The sequence below is a fragment of the Triticum urartu genome, chromosome 4 (genome assembly GCF_003073215.2).
Source record: "Triticum urartu cultivar G1812 chromosome 4, Tu2.1, whole genome shotgun sequence".
In the NCBI taxonomy this organism is placed as follows: Eukaryota; Viridiplantae; Streptophyta; class Magnoliopsida; order Poales; family Poaceae; genus Triticum; species Triticum urartu.
Genome location: NC_053025.1, coordinates 63,547,518 through 63,565,290, shown reverse-complemented (window position 1 = coordinate 63,565,290; position 17,773 = coordinate 63,547,518). Strand labels below are relative to the sequence as shown.

General features: G+C 42.9%; 3 protein-coding genes across 3 annotated transcripts; 2 read left to right on the top strand and 1 right to left on the bottom strand.

Annotated features, from left to right (window-relative positions):
• Nucleotides 1–7,459: 7,459 nt before the first annotated feature.
• LOC125550687 (40S ribosomal protein S27) lies at nucleotides 7,460–9,318 on the top strand. Its single transcript, XM_048713741.1, has 3 exons — nucleotides 7,460–7,686; nucleotides 8,280–8,308; nucleotides 8,934–9,318. Exons 1-3 carry the CDS (start codon nucleotides 7,582–7,584, stop codon nucleotides 9,058–9,060), a joined length of 261 nt encoding a protein of 86 aa, XP_048569698.1. The 5' UTR covers nucleotides 7,460–7,581; the 3' UTR covers nucleotides 9,061–9,318.
• A 663-nt stretch (nucleotides 9,319–9,981) lies between these two features.
• On the bottom strand, nucleotides 9,982–13,457 carry LOC125550686 (pre-mRNA-processing protein 40A-like). Its single transcript, XM_048713740.1, has 8 exons — nucleotides 13,151–13,457; nucleotides 11,898–12,154; nucleotides 11,703–11,783; nucleotides 11,492–11,553; nucleotides 11,297–11,366; nucleotides 10,634–10,686; nucleotides 10,477–10,534; nucleotides 9,982–10,386 (listed from the first exon to the last, which is right to left on the bottom strand). The coding sequence occupies exons 2-8, from the start codon at nucleotides 12,099–12,101 to the stop codon at nucleotides 10,228–10,230; spliced, it is 687 nt and encodes a 228-aa protein (XP_048569697.1). The 5' UTR covers nucleotides 12,102–12,154; nucleotides 13,151–13,457; the 3' UTR covers nucleotides 9,982–10,227.
• Nucleotides 13,458–13,686: 229 nt separating this feature from the next.
• Nucleotides 13,687–15,615, top strand: LOC125550685. Its single transcript, XM_048713739.1, has 3 exons — nucleotides 13,687–14,171; nucleotides 14,515–14,874; nucleotides 14,966–15,615. Exons 1-3 carry the CDS (start codon nucleotides 14,154–14,156, stop codon nucleotides 15,527–15,529), a joined length of 942 nt encoding a protein of 313 aa, XP_048569696.1. The 5' UTR covers nucleotides 13,687–14,153; the 3' UTR covers nucleotides 15,530–15,615.
• The last annotated feature ends 2,158 nt before the right edge of the window (nucleotides 15,616–17,773 follow it).

Genomic DNA, 17,773 nt, shown 5'->3' with positions numbered 1-17,773 from the left:
CACACTTTGTTAGCTCCTTTTGGATCGACAAAACCTTTTGGTTGCATCATATACAACTCTTCTTCCAGAAATCCATTCAGGAATGAAATTTTGACATCCATTTGCCAAATTTCATAATCATAAAATGCGGCAATTGCTAACATGATTCGGACAGACTTAAGCAGCGCTACGGGTGAGAAGGTCTCATCGTAGTCAACCCGTTGAACTTGTCGAAAACCTTTTGCGACAAGTCGAGCTTTGTAGACAGTAACATTACCGTCAGCGTCAGTCTTCTTCTTGAAGATCCATTTATTCTCAATTGCTTGCCGATCATCGGGCAAGTCAACCAAAGTCCATACTTTGTTCTCATACATGGATCCCATCTCAGATTTCATGGCTTCAAGCCATTTTGCGGAATCTGGGCTCGCCATCGCTTCTTCATAGTTCGCAGGTTCATCATGATCTAGTAGCATGACTTCCAGAACAGGATTACTGTACTACTCTGGTGCGGATCTTACTCTGGTTGATCTACGAGGTTCAGCAGTATCTTGATCTAAAGTTTCATGATCATTATCATTAGCTTCCTCACTAACTGGTGTAGGTGTCACTGAAACAGTTTTCTGTGATGTACTACTTTCCAATAAGGGAGCAGGTACAGTTACCTCGTCAAGTTCTACTTTCCTCCCACTCACTTCTTTCGAGAGAAACTCCTTCTCTAGAAAGTTTCCGAATTTAGCAACAAAAGTCTTGCCTTCGGATCTGTGATAGAAGGTGTATCCAATAGTTTCCTTTGGATATCCTATGAAGACACATTTCTCCGACTTGGGTTCGAGCTTATCAGGTTGAAGCTTTTTCACATAAGTATCGCAGCCCCAAACTTTCAGAAACGACAACTTTGGTTTCTTGCCAAACCACAATTCATAAGGCGTCGTCTCAACGGATTTTGATGGTGCCCTATTTAACGTGAATGCGGCCGTCTCTAGAGCGTATCCCCAAAACGATAGCGGTAAATCAGTAAGAGACATCATAGATCGCACCATATCTAGTAAAGTACGATTACGACGTTCGGACACACCATTACGCTGTGGTGTTCCGGGTGGCGTGAGTTGCGAAACTATTCCATAATTTTTCAAATGTACACCAAACTCGTAACTCAAATATTCTCCTCCACGATCAGATCGTAGAAACTTTATTTTCTTGTTACGATGATTTTCAACTTCACTATGAAATTCCTTGAACTTTTCAAATGTTTCAGACTTATGTTTCATTAAGTAGATATACCCATATCTGCTTAACTCAACTGTGAAGGTGAGAAAATAACGATATCCGCCACGAGCCTCAATATTCATCGGACCACATACATCTGTATGTATGATTTCCAACAAATCTGTTGCTCTCTCCATAGTACCGGAGAACGGTGTTTTGGTCATCTTGCCCATAAGGCACGGTTCGCAAGTACCAAGTGATTCATAATCAAGTGGTTCCAAAAGTCCATCAGAATGGAGTTTCTTCATGCGCTTTACACCGATATGACCTAAACGGCAGTGCCACAAATAAGTTGCACTCTCATTATCAACTCTGCATCTTTTGGCTTCAACATTATGAATATGTGTGTTACTACTATCGAGATTCAACAAGAATAGACCACTCTTTAAGGGTGCATGACCATAAAAGATATTACTCATATAAATAGAACAACCATTATTCTCTGATTTAAATGAATAACCGTCTCGCATCAAACAAGATCCAGATATAATGTTCATGCTTAACGCTGGCACCAAATAACAATTATTTAGGTCTAATACTAATCCCGAAGGTAGATGTAGAGGTAGTGTGCCGACTGCGATCACATCGACTTTGGAACCGTTTCCCACGCGCATCGTCACCTCGTCCTTAACCAATCTTCGCTTGATCCGTAGTCCCTGTTTCGAGTTACAAATATTAGCAACAGAACCAGTATCAAATACCCAGGTGCTACTGTGAGCATTAGTAAGGTACACATCAATAACATGTATATCACATATACCTATGTTCACCTTGCCATCCTTCTTATCTGCCAAATACTTGGGGCAGTTCCGCTTCCAGTGACCAGTCTGCTTGCAATAGAAACACTCAGTTTCAGGCTTAGGTCCAGGTTTGGGTTTCTTCTCTTGAGTAGCAACTTGCTTGCCGTTCTTTTTGAAGTTCCCCTTCTTCTTCCCTTTGCCCTTTTTCTTGAAACTAGTGGTCTTGTTGACCATCAACACTTGATGCTCTTTCTTGATTTCTACCTCCGCAGCTTTCAGCATTGCGAAGAGCTCGGAAATAGTCTTGTTCATCCCTTGCATATTATAGTTCATCACGAAGCTCTTGTAGCTTGGTGGTAGTGATTGAAGAATTCTGTCAATGACGCAATCATCTGGAAGATTAACTCCCAATTGAATCAAGTGATTATTATACCCAGACATTTTGAGTATATGCTCACTGACAGAACTGTTCTCCTCCATCTTGCAGCTATAGAACTTATTGGAGACTTCATATCTCTCAATTCGGGCATTTGCTTGAAATATTAACTTCAACTCTTGGAACATCTCATATGCTCCATGACGTTCAAAACGTCGTTGAAGTCCCGATTCTAAGCCGTAAAGCATGGCACACTGAACTATCGAGTAGTCATCAGCTTTGCTCTGCCAGACGTTCATAACATCCGGCGTTGCTCCTGCAGCAGGCCTGGCACCCAGCGGTGCTTCCAGAACGTAATTCTTCTGTGCAGCAATGAGGATAATCCTCAGGTTACGGACCCAGTCCGTGTAATTGCTACCATCATCTTTCAACTTTGCTTTCTCAAGGAACGCATTAAAATTCAACGGAACAACAGCACGAGCATTCTATCTACAATCAAACATAAACAAGCAAGATACTAATCAGGTACTAAGTTTCATGATAAATTTAAGTTCAGTTAATCAAATTAATTAAAGAACTCCCACTTAGATAGACATCCCTCTAATCCTCTAAGTGATTACGTGATCCAAATCAACTAAACCATAACCGATCATCACGTGAGATGGAGTAGTTTTCAATGGTGAACATCGTTATGCTGATCATATCTACTATATGATTCACGCTCGACCTTTCGGTCTCCGTGTTCCGAGGCCCTATCTGTATATGCTTGGCTCGTCAAGTATAACCTGAGTATTCCGCGTGTGCAACTGTTTTGCACCCGTTGTATTTGAACGTAGAACCTATCACACCTGATCATCACGTGGTGTATCAGCACGAAGAACTTTCGCAACGGTGCATACTCAGGGAGAACACTTCTTGATAATTTAGTGAGAGATCATCTTATAATGCTACCGTCAATCAAAGCAAGATAAGATGCATAAAAGGATAAACATCACATGCAATCAATATAAGTGATATGATATGGCCATCATCATCTTGTGCTTGTGATCTCCATCTCCGAAGCACCGTCGTGATCACCATCGTCACCGGCGTGACACCTTGATCTCCATCGTAGCATCGTTGTCGTCTCGCCAAGTTTATGCTTCCACGACTATCACTACCGCTTAGTAATAAAGTAAAGCATTACATCGCAATTTCATTGCATACAATAAAACGACAACCATAAGGCTCCTGCCAGTTGCCGATAACTCGGTTACAAAACATGATCATCTCATACAATAAAATTCAGCATCATGTCTTGACCATATCACATCACAACATGCCCTGCAAAAACAAGTTAGACGTCCTCTACTTTGTTGTTGCAAGTTTTACGTGGCTGCTACGGGCTTAAGCAAGAACCAATCTCACCTACGCATCAAAACCACAACGATAGTTTGTCAAATAGACTCCGTTTTAACCTTCGCAAGGACCGGGCGTAGCCATACTTGGTTCAACTAAAGTTGGAGAGACAGTCGCCCGCAAGCCACCTGTGTGCAAAGCACGTCGGGGAAACCGGTCTCGCGTAAGCGTACGCGTAAGGTTGGTCCGGCTCGTCTCGTCCAACAATGCCGCCGAACCAAAGTATGACATGCTGGTAGGCAGTATGACTTATATCGCCCACAACTCACTTGTGTTCTACTCGTGCATATAACATCAACATAAATAACCTAGGCTCGGATGCCACTGTTGGGTTTCGTAGTAATTTCAAAAAATTTCCTATGCACACGCAAGATCATGGTGATGCATAGCAACGAGAGGGGAGAGTGCTGTCTACATACCCATGCAGACCGACTGCGGAAGCGTTGACACAACGTAGAGGAAGTAGTCGTACGTCTTCGCGATCCAACCGATCAAGCACCGAAACTACGGCACCTCCGAGTTCGAGCACACGTTCAGCTCGATGACGATCCCCGGACTCCGATCCAGCAAAGTGTCAGGGAAGAATTCCGTCAGCATGACGGCGTGGTGACGATCTTGATGCACTACAGCAGCAGGGCTTCGCCTAAACTCCGCTACAGTATTATCGAGGAATATGGTGGGTGGGGGCACCGCACACGGCTAAGGAATAGATCACGTGGATCAACTTGTGTGTTTCTGGGGTGCCTCTGCCTCAGTATATAAAGGAGCCAAGGGGGAGGGGGCGCCGGCCAGGAGGAGGGCGCAGGAGGAGTCCTTCTCCTTCCGGGAGTAGGACTCCCCCCCCCAATCCTAGTTGGACTAGGATTCCCCGAGGGGGAAAGAGAGAGAAGGGGGCCGACCACCTCTCCTAGTCCTAATAGGACTAGGGGGAGGGGGAGGTGCGCGGCCACCTTGGGCTGCCCCTTTCTCCTTTCCACTAAAGCCCATCTAGGCCCATATGGTTCCCGGGGGGTTCCGGTAACCTCCCGGTACTCCGGTAAAATCCTGATTTTACCCGGAACACTTCCGATATCCAAACATAGGCTTCCAATATATCAATCTTTACGTCTCGACCATTTCGAGACTCCTCGTCATGTCCGTGATCACATCCGGGACTCCGAACAACCTTCGGTACATCAAAATGCATAAACTCATAATATAACTGTCATCGTAACCTTAAGCGTGCGGACCCTACGGGTTCGAGAACAATGTAGACATGACCGAGACACGTCTCAGGTCAATAACCAATAGCGGGACCTAGATGCCCATATTGGCTCCTACATATTCTACGAAGATCTTTATCGGTCAGACCGCATAACAACATACGTTGTTCCCTTTGTCATCGGTATGTTACTTGCCCGAGATTCGATCGTCGGTATCCAATACCTAGTTCAATCTCGTTACTGGCAAGTCTCTTTACTCGTTCTGTAGTACATCATCTCGCGACTAACTCATTAGTTGCAATGCTTGCAAGGCTTATGTGATGTGCATTACCGAGAGGGCCCAGAGATACCTCTCCGACAATCGGAGTGACAAATCCTAATCTCGAAATACGCCAACCCAACATCTACCTTTGGAGACACCTGTAATGCTCCTTTATAATCACCCAGTTACGTTGTGACGTTTGGTAGCACCCAAAGTGTTCCTCCGGCAAACGGGAGTTGCATAATCTCATAGTTATAGGAACATGTATAAGTCATGAAGAAAGCAATAGCAACATACTAAACGATCGGGTGCTAAGCTAATGGAATGGGTCATGTCAATCAGATCATTCAACTAATGATGTGACCTCGTTCATCAAATAACAACTCATTGTTCATGGTTAGGAAACATAACCATCTTTGATTAACGAGCTAGTCAAGTAGAGGCATACTGGTGACACTTTGTTTGTCTATGTATTCACACATGTATTATGTTTCCGGTTAATACAATTCTAGCATGAATAATAAACATTTATCATGATTATAAGGAAATAAATAATAACTTTATTATTGCCTCTAGGGCATATTTCCTTCAGTAGACTCACGTACCACCATGCCATGCACATGCGCGCACACACACGCTACTAGTAGACACACTACACACATGCCACGCTGCTCCGTCCCGCATGTCCCGCCCGTCCCGCGCGTCACCGACGCGTCCGACGAGCCCGACGACACCAGTGTGTCCGGTTCGTCCCGCGCGCATTCGTCGCGCCCGACCACACACGCCGTGGCTTATTCCGACATTATCGATTTAGACTGAAGAGAGAAAGTAGCATCATGTTTGTGTTACTTCTAATAATCGATTTTGTGATTTACATTGGAAAAGAGTGACAGATGATTACTCGCATGATAGAGGTAGATCATTAATTGCCTTAGAGCGGCCCAATTGCCATATGAGTGTTCGTTTGGTGATTTCGGTCGAAAATGCCGCTCTAGTAGAGTAATCATTCGCCCGTGATTTTATTATGGATGCAACTCCAATTCGAGCGGTGAGATTCCATATCTTGAGACCGTGGGACGTTGCTTTGGTGCACGTTCCATCTCCAAGAGCGAAGGAGGTAAGCTTCACCTCCCTCCTATTCTTTGACGTGGCCTTTTTTCTCTCCCTAATAATGGTGCAGACGCCCATGGCATCAGGAAGCGGGCCAATTGCCGCCGTGTACCTAATTCCTCGCGTCCTTTGCCGTCATTTTTTCCTGCCATCCGCCATTATGGAAAGATTATCCTGGACCTGTGTTGACACGTAGCTACACTTCCTCTTTGCCTCCACCTCCTTTTTCACTTTCACCGTGTCGTTTCTCCTTCGTCCGAACTAAGCCGCTCTTGAAGGAGGAGGAACATATGCTTGATGAGGAGGAGGCCGCACAGAAGGATCCCACCCTCCTCGCTGAGTGGACAATTGGGATCCCGAAGTGCACGCGCTGGTATGTGATAACCAACATGGCTGCATGAACACCTTGTAATCATGTTTTCAATTTTGTGAACATTTTTGAATTCATGAACTTTTTAAATTAATGTTTTTAAAATTTATGAATTTTTAAAGTTTAGAAAATTTTAAATTTTCGATATCATATCCATGAGCATTTTTCAATTTTGCAAACATTTTTTGAATTTTTGAATATATTTAAATTTCATGAACATTTTGGCAAATTTACGAAAATTTTCAAATTCATGTATTGAATTTACAAATATTTTTTAGTTTGCAAACATTATTTTTGTTACACAAATATTTTTTGAATTTGCGATTTTTTCGAACTTGTGAACATTTTTAAAATTCACCGTTTATTTCAATTCTTGAACAGTTTTTGAATTTGTGAGCATTCTTTAAGTTTGCGAACATTTTTTTTCAAACTCATGGACATTTTCCAAAATGCATTTTTCTAATCCGCAAACATGTTTGAATTCAGTAACCCTTTAAAATTTGAATTAAATCAACTGAAGTAAAAAAATCGCCGGAATATAAAAAAGTGAAACACCAAAATATTATTATGAAAGAAAAAATTGAAAGAAAGAAAGAAAGAAAAAAGGAGAGCGTGAAGCGATTCTGCCAGTGGCTCGCGGACACGCGTGTAACAGCGCGTGCTGGGCTTGGCCCAGTTAACCGGCGAGACGGGCGACCACTGCTGCATACGGGTCGCTATAATTCCTCCACCTCCCGATCCCCTCACCCTTGCCTATAAATACTGCCCCAACCCTAACCGTCTCCACTTTCTCTACCCCCTCGCCGCCGCCGCCTCTTCGGATCGTCCCTGCCGGAGACCAGAGAGCGCGGTGCCCGAGCAAACCCTAGCCTCCCACGATGGTGCTGCAGAACGACATCGACCTGCTGAACCCGCCGGCGGAGCTCGAGAAGCTCAAGCACAAGAAGAAGCGCCTCGTCCAGTCTCCCAACTCCTTCTTCATGGTAAATAATTCCCCTTCCCCTTAGAATCTTCTCTCCGTGAGTGCATCTTCTCCTCTACTGCACCATTCTCAGCGGTGTTCGTACATCGTGTAGTGGTACTATGCAGCGCGAGACATATATAGAAAACATGTCACCTTTTGGTTGCCTGAATTCTTCATCTGATTTGGAAGAATTTTGCTTCGGTAGGCTCTTGGTGTAGCTGAGTAATGGTGCCTGTTACCACGGGCTCGTGGTAGATGACGCGGCTGATCGTGATTGCCTGTGATTAATCTTGAAGCATGCGTTAGGTCTGTCAAAAATTTATGTACCCTTGCATATTGTATGTCAAACCATGCTGCCGCATGTTCTAGGTATCCGAAATCTCTATGCTAGAACAGATGTGTGAGTGAACACTGTAGAAAGTGCTGTTCTGATCTGAGTTGTTTCTGTGGATCATAGAATCGTATAATCCCGTGTAACTTAGTGCCACGTCCCTTTCATCACATGACCACAATCGGTTCGGTGCATTCCTTATGCTTAAGTTTGGCATTTTTGTTTTTCCGTTTGGATATTGTGGTTCTGAACTTCTGATGGTCATTTGTCAACTGTTGCAGGACGTCAAGTGCCAGGGCTGCTTCAACATGTAATTTTTCTTCACCTTTTGTCTTCTTTGCAACTGCTTAGTTCAGTAGGTTCATTTGCTACTGTTATCCTCGTATAATCATCTGATAACAAGACATTATCATGCTTTAAAAATGTCCTTGCTTATTTCTATAAGTAAACTGGTAATGAGAGTGGGCTGCCAAATACATGTGCATAGTTTATTCTACTGCTTTGTGTTTTGTTCTTCTGTGACATCATATGCTTTATATTTAAAATAAAAAGGATGGAAGATGCATTTTTCAAACATGATTTTGTGTTTGTTTTTGGTAATGCATTGTATACTACCACCTAGTTGCATGCACAAGCCTTGTAACACGCTAGTTCAAACATGATCGTTGTAAATTACTGCGTTCTTAATGTTGAAATTGTTTCACAATTGTAACTTGAATCATCAGTCTACTGTGCCATTTTACAAAGTTATTTTAAGTACTTTACGATGCAATACATTTGAACATAACATATCAATCATTTATCATCTCATTACGACCATTGAGTCTACTTTGTTTTGATATTTGTAGATCACAACTTCAACATGTGCTTGGTTACACCTGTGATATTTATTTATTTATGATTTATTGCTGAACTACTCTTCTCTGTGATTGCAGCACTACTGTGTTCAGCCACTCACAGACCGTCGTGGTGTGCCCAGGCTGCCAAACGGTGCTCTGCCAGCCAACGGGTGGCAAGGCCAGGCTCACCGAGGGTTGCTCCTTCCGCCGCAAGGGCGACTAAACAGAAGTCTATCTTTAAAAGCAAGCCGATGTTGAACTCTTTAGTTTTTCAGGGGTATTGGTCTGAAAATTTTGCAATGTCTGGCAAATTGAATCCATCTTTGGTAATTTGGTATCTAGCTCGAGCAATATTCCGTTTGGGCTGTGAGATCAGACTAGTAGTACCTGCCAGGTAATATGGTGGTCTGATGAATTGTTGTTCCTAATGATGCTGTTTGCCCTCGCTGGTATATGACTCTTGAATCGTTTGTTGCTTGTATTTTCTGTTTGTGTTTGTTGCCCAATTGTCTCCCCTGAACTGTGCCTGTGTGTCATGAATTGTAGCGCTTGGCTCCTTGTCTACGACATATGGTAGCACTACAGCTCTCCTGATGGGCGCGCTCCTGATCCGTAAAGGCCGGGGATGTCCTGCCCTTCTGAATGTTATGCACCAATACATTTTACTCTTGAGACCTTTTCGACATGGAGCACTACCTCCATTCTGGTTTATTGGTGCCCTTAATATTTTGGGCCAGACTATAACGATTAGATGTAACTATGAAAATAATAATGCATGTCATCAAAAATTAAATTGTTGGATTCGTATTTAAACATAATTTCCATTGAGATTATTTTTGGATACATTCATTATCTAATGTCAAAATTTAGCACAAAATGCAAAGGGACCAATAAACAAGGACAGGGGTAATACGTATGAAGCAAAATGAGTGAATCTACAAATAGGTCTATATACGTCTGTATATAGTCAGCATTGAAATCTCTAAAAGGTATTGTATTTAGAAATGGAGGAAGTACATTATAGTTGCCCCCAAACCAACCCAATGATGTTCAGGAGAAGGGCAAAACCACCCCCACTCGCCAGTAACCAGCTCAATAACGTGCAAAACAAGTTGGCTACTGGCCGTGTAAACATACCCAAAGGATGAAAGGAGTAATATTACTACTAAAAACCACAACTCAGGGTAGCTTATACCCAAAGGAGTAGCAACTACGGTATAGCAACTCTGGAACGGGTACCTTATAACAACTTCGGTAAAATCTTAAGAACTTTTTCCTCGAATCAACAACTTTTGATCTAATGTTCCACAGACCACAGATGACTGACCACTACCTACAGCACCATGTGTGCCTGAAGCCTGAAGCAACTGTTGCTACCATGGGCCAAGACTCAAATCCTCAACTCTTGATCTATTCTTTCAGAAACGACCGCCACTGCATCGTGTGTGCTTGAAGCAGCATAAGAGGATCCAACATAGGCACCAGCAGTGGTTTGAGCGTCCTGATCAGGCCGTTGGCTTGACGCCTTCTCTGCTAGTTCACGTGCAATCTAAACACAAATCGAAATGAAATTGTAAAAGCATTCCCAATCTTTTTTGTAATAAAACAGTAGTTCTGGATGTCATGTAAAAAGAGCAACCTTCAGCTCCTCAGGAATAGTCCATTGAGATTTCTTCGTCACTCTGTTGTGGTAGTACCTGGAATAGTAGAATAGTGAGACTTTGGAATGAGGGAAATCCATGATTCCAACCAAATAAGAAAACACCAGTGGCGAAATAAATTCAGTACGAACTTACTTCCGTCCTTCATCCGTAGTATATTCATTCCAAGCAGTAGTCGCATCAGCCCTCTGTTATATCACCGAAGGTATGCAATAAAAGCCGTAACAGCTCATTAATATAAACAGAAGAACAGAAGCAAACACTGAAGTGAAATTGCACTGCCCTCTTGAAGAATAGAAACAAAGAATCATCGACAATAATTGCAAGATATTTATAATATAGAAATATAACAAAGGTAAGTAAAATGGGAAGAAAGCAATTGTACGGATCAAATGGAAGAAGCCAGGGTGCTGTATTGCTAATGTGTTGATGAAAGAGAGCATAATCATGAGGTCATGTGATCCATTGTGTTCATCAACTTTTTAAATTTAGATATCAGTCATGAGAAAAATGTAAGCAGTGCATAAAACACGGGCACGCATTGCAGAAGTTGCCACTGCTACTAATGCAGATAAATAGTCACCTTACACAAGCAAAGTTCTGAAGTTCCTTTTTTCCAAGTAAACCGAAAGTAGCAATATCACAGGTGCGTTGTACAAGACAAACAACCATGGAAATCTACAGGTCGATAAAATAATAACAATATGCTGAAAATAGAAAATGAAACTATAGTCAAGACTTCATGAGAACAAAGACAACAGTAGGAAAGCCAACAAATAAGAACACATCACAACTGACCTCCAAAGGTATCATCAACTCGACAGGTTTGTACCAACTTGATTGCTTTGTCCTCATATTGTAATAGTACCTAGGTAAATAATGATATCAAGCAAAGCCAATAAGTAAGATATACCAAAGCATGTAACATTGAATCATGCTGCCATACATCACAAGGGAAGTTATTAGTTAAAAAGTAATTCAAAGACAACTTACTTTTTCCCTTCATGTGAAAAGTGCTCTTGCCAATCCAAAGGGCTAGGGTCAGATGAGCTAACCTGCAAGTTTGCAGACTGAGTTTATGCATGGGAAAAGCTTTTTCAATTTTATGTAGTAGACAAAAATGGAATGAAGTGGCAAACGAACTAATCATATGTCGCAGACAAAAATCAAGTGATGAAAATGAACCCAAGGTCTTGCTACTTACCGAGGGCAACCAAGGAGACATGGTGTGATGCTGAGTTGAACCCAGGGGGTGAACTAGAACAGGAACCCACATTTGTTGATACTGAAATGTAGAATTAATAGCTTGTCAGCAAAGAGAAAACATTCTAGATATATACTACTGCGAGGGAGAAGCCTTCCATGTGCATACATCGAAATAAAACAGTGAAACACATACAGTATAAAACGGAGGCTGCATAGGGGCACCCATGTTTGGCATATATCCACCAGGTAGCACAGCTCGTGGTGCAGGTAGAACAAGACCAGAGTGAGGCATATGGTGCCCAAGTTGCGGAAAATGTGGCATCTGCTCTGACATCCCCATGTTAGCTTCTGGCATGTCCTGATCAACAAGTTGAAACGGTTGCCGCAGAGGTTGCATTGCATGAACTGAACAAGCTGAAGAGTCTGTTGTCGAGGACCAACCGGGCTAAACTGAAAACAGAGCACAAAATAGCAATAAGCAACCTAACATAAGGAGATATATAAGTCCGAACCCTACTATTCAAATTAACACGAAAACGCCGAATCAAACAAAAAAGAGATATATCCTCAAATAATACCACTATGGGCGAATATAGAAACAGTGGTTCGTCATGCATGCTCCTCTATCTCTCTGGAGCAGAACGATGCATTGCCAATTCTGTTCAGGCTGAGCCGCACGACCATCTAAGCAAACCATGCCCACTCAGTAAAACAAAAGTAACAACATTCCTATAGCCATGCAAACCAATTCCTGCTTACTCTGTTATCACCGCCACTCTTATCACCAAAATATCTATGTTGCACAAGCCCGTCGATTAAAACAGGTATGTGGTTCTTCACGCTTCAGTTTTACTAGTGGTAGGAAAAAAAGGTTACTTCAAGACACTCACCAAGAAATCAATGGCCCACAATTTCCTTTATGACTACAGCACCTACACATGTCTCCAAGTGCAAACAATGCCTATTACTTATTAATCCACCACCCAAAAAAAAGAGTAATAGCAAATCGGATCTTTAAGCATGTTATCCGATTTAACCATCTACTAATGCAGCTCACTAATCCTTCCCCAACCTTGTGTGGGAGCTTCTAGCACTGGGTCTGTCCAATGCAGTTCACTGATTGATTAGCGGCAAGGGACCAAAGCATTAGTAATGATTAGTCTTGCCCTGCTATCATAATTACTCATAAAAACATTCCTTTTTCTGCAAATACATGTGAAAATCGATTCTCATGGCAGATATTGGCGGGGAGCAGCTAGACCAAAACTACCAAATTTCTGTTGGCCATAAACCGACCAGATTACTCAATGCAGCACATCTAACCACCCCCTGAGGCGATTGTCGCAAAGCGCCCCTGTACTGTGCTGCAATCAGCTGGACCGAAACTACCGAACTACCATGTCCCCGCACGGATGAATCGCAAATTGAGGGGGCCCAAAAACTAACCAAACAGCGGCGGCAGCACTTCGATCGGCGTCGGAGGCCCTCGCCTGCGTCGACGGACCGGGATCCACACGGTGGTCCGACGAACTCCGGTGGCAAAGCCGCAGCGGTGCTGCGGTGGCTTAGGGTGGTGCGCCTAGGGCTTGGTGAAAGAGGAGAGAAAGAGAGCTGGGCCGCGTGGATTCGACACGTATCTGCAGTTTTGCGGGGCCGCTACTATTCGACACGTATCTGCAGTTTTGCGGGGCCGCTACCATACGGCTGTGTTTGTTTGGGTTTTAGAGAGCAGTTTCCGGTAGAAATAAACTAAAGCTGTAACAAACAGCTAAAACGGGACAGTTTTCGGCTCATAGTCAAAAACGGTTTCAGGTCTTTTTACGTGGTATAGGGCGAAGCGAGGCCAGTCGTGCTTTTATCAGGAAACTGATTTTCCTCAGTCAAATTTCCACCGACGCATTTAATAGTTCAGCGCAATTACGAAAGGAATACCACCGAGCCATGTTTCAATCAATCCATTCGTCTCGTCTCCCTCATTGCAAGCCCACGCACGAACAGAGACAGCGAGGGGGAGAGGAACCTAGGGTTCCGCCACCGCCGCAAGAGCCGCCGCCGCGGCCTCCACTCGCCGTCGCCCGCCGCCGCCTCCTCCACTCGCCGTCAGTAGCCGCCGCCTCCACTCGTCCTCGCCCACCGCAAGAGCCGCCGCCGCCGCCTCCACTCGCCGTTGCCCGCCGCCGCCTTCTCCACTCGCCGTCGCCCGCCGCCGCCTCCTCCACTCGCCGTTGCCCACCGCCGCCTCCTCCACTCGCCGTTGCCCACCGCCGCCTCCTCCACTCGCTGTCAGTAGCCGCCACCTCCACTCGTCCTCGCCCACCGCAAGAGACGCCACCGCCGCGGCAAGAGCCGTCGCCGCCTCCACTCGCCGTCTTCGCCGGTCCCCTTCACCGGCCAACGCCTGGCCTTCTCATCCACCGCCGGAGAACGACGCCCACTCCCTCGAGCAACGATGTCGTCGTCAGTTGGGGTGAGATTTTCTTGGCAGAAATTTCTGTTCTTTGTGGATGCCCTGCTTGATTGATATGCTGCATATTGCTTGATGTGGATGCTCTGGTTGATTGAGGCTTCATACATGATGCTGATATTTGATGCATAGTTGTTGTTCATTGATGGGTAAATTAATATTTGAAGCTTGTTGTGGATGCTCTGCTTGCTGGATGTACATGTAGATGCTCTGCTTGGGTCAAATGGCTATGCTTGTTTCATGATGGACATATCTTTTTCTATTTGCTTGCTGGACATGCTTGTTTGCTATACATAGTTCTTCCTTGTGCTGTATTCTGGTATAAATTATGGTGAAAATGAACTAGATGGAGAAGGCAACGAATAAGTCAGCGAAGAAGGCAGCGAAGAAGGCAGACAAGACAGACAAGGCAATTTGGGATGCATACCATACTAGGGCATTTTGCGAGTTATGTGCGAGGGAAGTTGAAGCAGGCAATAGGCCGGGGGCGTTCTTGAGTCCTAGAGGATATAAGAATTTAGGGGAGAGTTGGTTGCAGATAACTAAGAAAAGTTATGTGAGGATGCAATTCAAGAATAGATGGGAAAATCTCAAAACTATGTATTATCAATGGAAACAACTGCAAATTGACGCATCTGGACTTGGATGGAATGCTAAGCTAGGAACCATTGATGCTGATACTGATTGGTGGAACACTCACCTAATAGTAAGTTCATGTTACTCATAGCATTTACATTGGGTTTATATTATCTTAATTATCCATTTAGCTGACCGTTTGTTCTTTTGCTATATTTCAGAAAAACCCGGAGCATGCAAAGTATAGGAATGGAGGACCACCCAACTTGGCTGAAATGGACCTCATGTTTGATGACCGTCATGTCACCGGTGCCGAGTCAGCTATCCCCGGTGAGATACCATTGGACAAGGAGGATGTTAGTGATGACACTGATAGTGCAGAGGATGATGATGAAGTCATCAAAGCAAAACCAAAGAAGCAGCGAAAGACCAAGTCCTGTAAAGATGATTTTTCTGCTCAAGATGAGAAGAACCCATTTGTTCGGATGTACAAGAAGGCTAGTGATGTGATATGTGTAACGGCTGAAAGTATAAAAGAAGCATCTAGCTCCAGCATGGCTCGTCCTCCCCCTCCTCTGGTTGCTCCTCCCCCTACTCCGGTTGGCCCTAGTATGAATGAGGCAATGGAGATGGTTCGTGAATGTGGAGTTGAGGAAGGAAACCCTCTCTTTTTCTCTTCGAGCATGCTATTTATGAAGGCTGAGTATAGAGAAATGTTTGCATCGGTTCAGACCAAGGAAGGAAGGTTTGATTGGCTCGAGAGAGCGCATGATTATGCTATGTAACTTCTCGTTTAGAATAATTGCTTAGTTCTTTGCTTGGATTATGCTATGTTGTTGGTCTGTACCATTTGCTTATTTGAATGCTTGGATTATGCTGTTGGTCTGTACCATTCATGTGTGAACTATTGGCTTTGCTGGATATGAACCATTTGCTTATTTGAATGCTATTTTCCCATATGTATGAATAATGGATATGACAACTAATCTTGTTGTCATGTTCCATTTGTAGACTGATGGAATTGACGGCGGAGGTGGTGACGATGATGATGCTAACATAAAGACAGTGCAACTTCAAAACTGATGACGGGAAAATGGCGGGCGTGAGAATACGCATCCACGTCATTGATACAGAATGAATATATTTAAATGCGTAAATGCATACAATAAAAAGGAGATCAAACATTGCAGGTACATTATTTTCAGAACTCTTACATTTACATAAAAGATCTGTTAATTACATCTCCGAAGGGAAAACCCCTGATTAAGAATTCCAACTATCCTATTACATAGAATTGCAACACATGAGTACTACAAAATGTAGAAAAAGAAGACTACAAAATGTAGAAATAAATAGTCCTCCTCGCGGTCTTCGACGTCGGCGTACTCGAAGAGCCTTGAACTTCGTCTATGCTAACATATGCGTTGCATAACATTCATGATTTGACAATGTTCATTCATATAGCACGTTCATGCCTAACTTATTAACCATCGCAAATATGTAGTGATTGTCTTTTCAGTCATATGAAGATTTATTTAATGGTTAACCAGCCGAGCTAACGTGCGCATGTGCAATATGGGGCATAACTCTTTTTATGAGTTAATTTTGACACGCATGTGGTTTCTATATGCATGCCTGAAATGGCGGAATATTTGATTTACTTTATAGCAACGTATAAAGCATTGCACCGAGCCATCATATGCGAGAACTATATGAAAATTGGCGATGACATATTCAATTGTACTATGCCATGTTTAGTATAATCAACATAGGCTATGACCCCAGTTAAATTTTGTAGATGCATGCACCTATATGAAAGAAATTCATGGTTTGATTTTAATTTATCTGAGAGATAATCTTATGCAACTAAATGAATCTAGTCAAATATTTATATGGGTTTGAATCTCAAGTGCATTTCACTTCACTTGTATTTGTACTAACATCATGTAGCAACATTGTGCCCATGTGTAGCATAACCAAATGAAGTATGGTGATTTCTTCTTGCTTGTATTATCACCGGCATAGCATAGATTGTATGCTCATGGTGTAATCAAATGGAAGTATGTTACGTTTTGCATGGACATGATGGGGTCTATGAAGATTGTCGACTCAAGTTTAGCTATATATGACTAAACTATGCATGTTTCAATATCAAATTTATTTTACGTATTTCCATATTGCAAGCACACTCTGTCGTATGTAGTGCAAATCGCTATAGGGAAATTATCTATCATGTAATTTAACTTGTTGTTACATGCCTTCATATGAGGGTAATACATGAGTGATCTGACTAAATCAGCTCAAGCCGATGCAAATGACAAGCAATATTTACTTTTCTTGGCCTCCCATATTTCACAAGGAGAAAACCTATCTTGCTTTCTACCAGCATGAATTTCTCTTATATTCTTGATTTGCATTCTTGAGTTGTATCAACATGGAGATGCAAGATCACCATGAGACCAAAATGAGAGATGCAAGATCACCATGAGACCAAAACAAGATGGATATGGTTTGATTCTTGAATTGTATCAACATGGATGTTCAAGATCACCATGTGACCAAAACGAGATGGACATAATTTGTTCTTGACTTGTATCATCACGGAGATGCAAGATCACCATGAGACAAAACAAGACATATAAAATTTGTTCTTGAATTGTATCATCATGGAGATGGCAAGATCACCATGAGACCAAAACAAGAACATATATAATTTGTTCTTGAATTGTATCAACACGGAGATGCAAGATCACCATGAGACCAAAACAAGATGGATATGGTTTGATTCTTGAATTGTATCAACATGGATGTTCAAGATCACCATGTGACCAAAACGAGATGGACATAATTTGTTCTTGACTTCTATCATCACGGAGATGCAAGATCACCATGAGACCAAAACAAGACATATATAATTTGTTCTTGAATTGTATCATCATGGAGATGCAGATCACCATGAGACCAAAACAAGACATATATAATTTGTTCTTGAATTGTATCAACACGGAGATGCAAGATCACCATGAGAC